The 1,695-nt window shown below is 50.9% G+C and overlaps 2 protein-coding genes across 4 annotated transcripts in view; both read right to left on the minus strand.

The window, feature by feature from the left end:
- LOC105541401 (sulfotransferase 1A1) overlaps positions 1-1,695 on the minus strand; it is a 55,375-nt gene that overhangs the window by 22,025 nt on the left and 31,655 nt on the right. The gene's annotated exons all lie outside the window — the stretch shown is intronic.
- The window catches only part of LOC105541400 (sulfotransferase 1A1-like), an 11,476-nt gene that overhangs the window by 1,623 nt on the left and 8,158 nt on the right, over positions 1-1,695 (minus strand). Inside the window, exon 3 of one of the 2 annotated variants that reach the window (XM_011982377.1) lies at positions 1,536-1,633. The exons of the other annotated variant lie outside the window; for it this stretch is intronic. Coding sequence (XP_011837767.1) covers positions 1,536-1,633 — 98 coding nt within the window. The remainder of the gene's footprint in view (positions 1-1,535; positions 1,634-1,695) is intronic. 2 annotated transcript variants of the gene reach the window in all.

Raw genomic sequence — 1,695 nt, forward strand, 5'->3', positions numbered from 1 at the left:
CCAGGCATGTTCCCACCACCACCAAATTTTGTGGTCCTGTGAGGACCCACCCTCTACCTTTCTTAGATCTACACTGAAGTCTCATGTTCTTGGTCATCAGAGCAAGAGGCAGACAGTCCCCCTGCCGCGGAAGATGAGACAAGGCTGGAGGAAGTGAGGCGACTTTCTCAGAAGAACAGGACCAAAGCTGGGCTGAGCCGGGGCCTCCTTCCCTGGATTCACATGCCCCACACCTTACCTGGACCTTTGATTTTTCTGGTTGGTGTGTGTGTTGTGGGATTTTTTTTTTTTTTTTTGAGACTCTATCTCAGGAGCTCCTGAGCTCTGAGATTCTGTCTCAAAAAAAAAAAGACCTTGGTCTTTCTTTTTTCCTGTCGCCCAGGTTGGAGTGCACTGGAGTGATAATAGCTCACTGCAACCTTGACCTCCCAGGCTCAAGCAATCCTCCAGCCTCGGACTTTTGAGCACCTGGCACTGCAGCGCCATACCACCATGCCCTACTGATATTTTGTATTTTTTACAGAGATGGAGTCTCCCCATGTTTCCTGGGCTGGTCTAGAACTCCTGAGCTCAAGTGTTCCACCCACGTTAGCCTCCCAAAGTGCTGACATTATAGCAGTGAGCCATCACAGGTGGCAAACCTTTTTAAATATTTGTTTGAAATGAAGTCTCGTTCTGTCTCCCAGGCTGAAGTGCAGTGGCATGCTCTCAGCTCACTGCAACCACCGACTCTCAGGTCAAGCGATTCTCACACGTCAGCATCCTGACTAGCTGGGATTATAGGCGCCTGCCTCAACGCCTGGCTAATTTTTGTATTTTTAGTAGAGATGAGGTTTCTTCATGTTGGCCAGGATGATCTCGAACTCCTTACCTCGGGTGATCTGCCCACCTCAGCCTCCCAAACTGCTGGTATTACAGGTGTGAGCCACAACACGCCCAGCTCCCCCTTTTTTTTTTCCTTGAGACAGTTTTACTTGTTTCCCAGGCTGCAGTGCAATGGTGAGGTCTCGGTTGACTGTAACCTCTGCCTCCCGGGTTCAAGCAATTCTCCTGCCTCGGCTTCCCAAGTGGCTGGGATTACAGATGTCCGCCACCACACCTGGCTAATTTTTTTTGTGTTTTTAGTAGAGATGGGGTTTTGCCATGTAGGCCAGGCTGGTCTCGAGCTCCTAGTCTAAAGTGATTTGCCTGCCTCAGTCTCTTAAAGTGCTGGGATTGCAGGCGTGAGCCACCACGCCTGCCGGCCCCTCTTTTTATTCTTCATCTTTTTTTGAGACAAGGTTTCTCTGTCACCCAGTCTGGAGTGCAGTGGTGTGATCATAGCTCACTTCACTCTTGAACTCCCAGACTCAGGTGATCCTCCCACCTCAGCCTCCTGATTAGCTGGTACTACAGGCACACACTACTATGCATACCTGATTTTTTTTTTTTTTTTGGACGAGACTGGTTTGGAACTTCTGGCTTCAAGGGATCTTCCCACCTCAGCCTCCCAAAGTGCTGGGATTACAGATGTGAAACACTGTGCCCAGCCTCACCTTGACCTTCTGATCCAACAGAGTCTGGGGCAGCAGAGCCAGGGGCAGGTGTGTCTTCAGGAGCCGTGGGGCCGGTGTGTCTTTCAGAGTCTCCATCCCTGAGCAGTGGGTCAGGGAAGGTCTGGTGAGCTGAAGCCCCAGCCCTGTCTTCCTCCCCTCC

This window comes from Mandrillus leucophaeus, unplaced genomic scaffold, assembly GCF_000951045.1.
Source record: "Mandrillus leucophaeus isolate KB7577 unplaced genomic scaffold, Mleu.le_1.0 Scaffold24, whole genome shotgun sequence".
In the NCBI taxonomy this organism is placed as follows: domain Eukaryota; kingdom Metazoa; phylum Chordata; class Mammalia; order Primates; family Cercopithecidae; genus Mandrillus; species Mandrillus leucophaeus.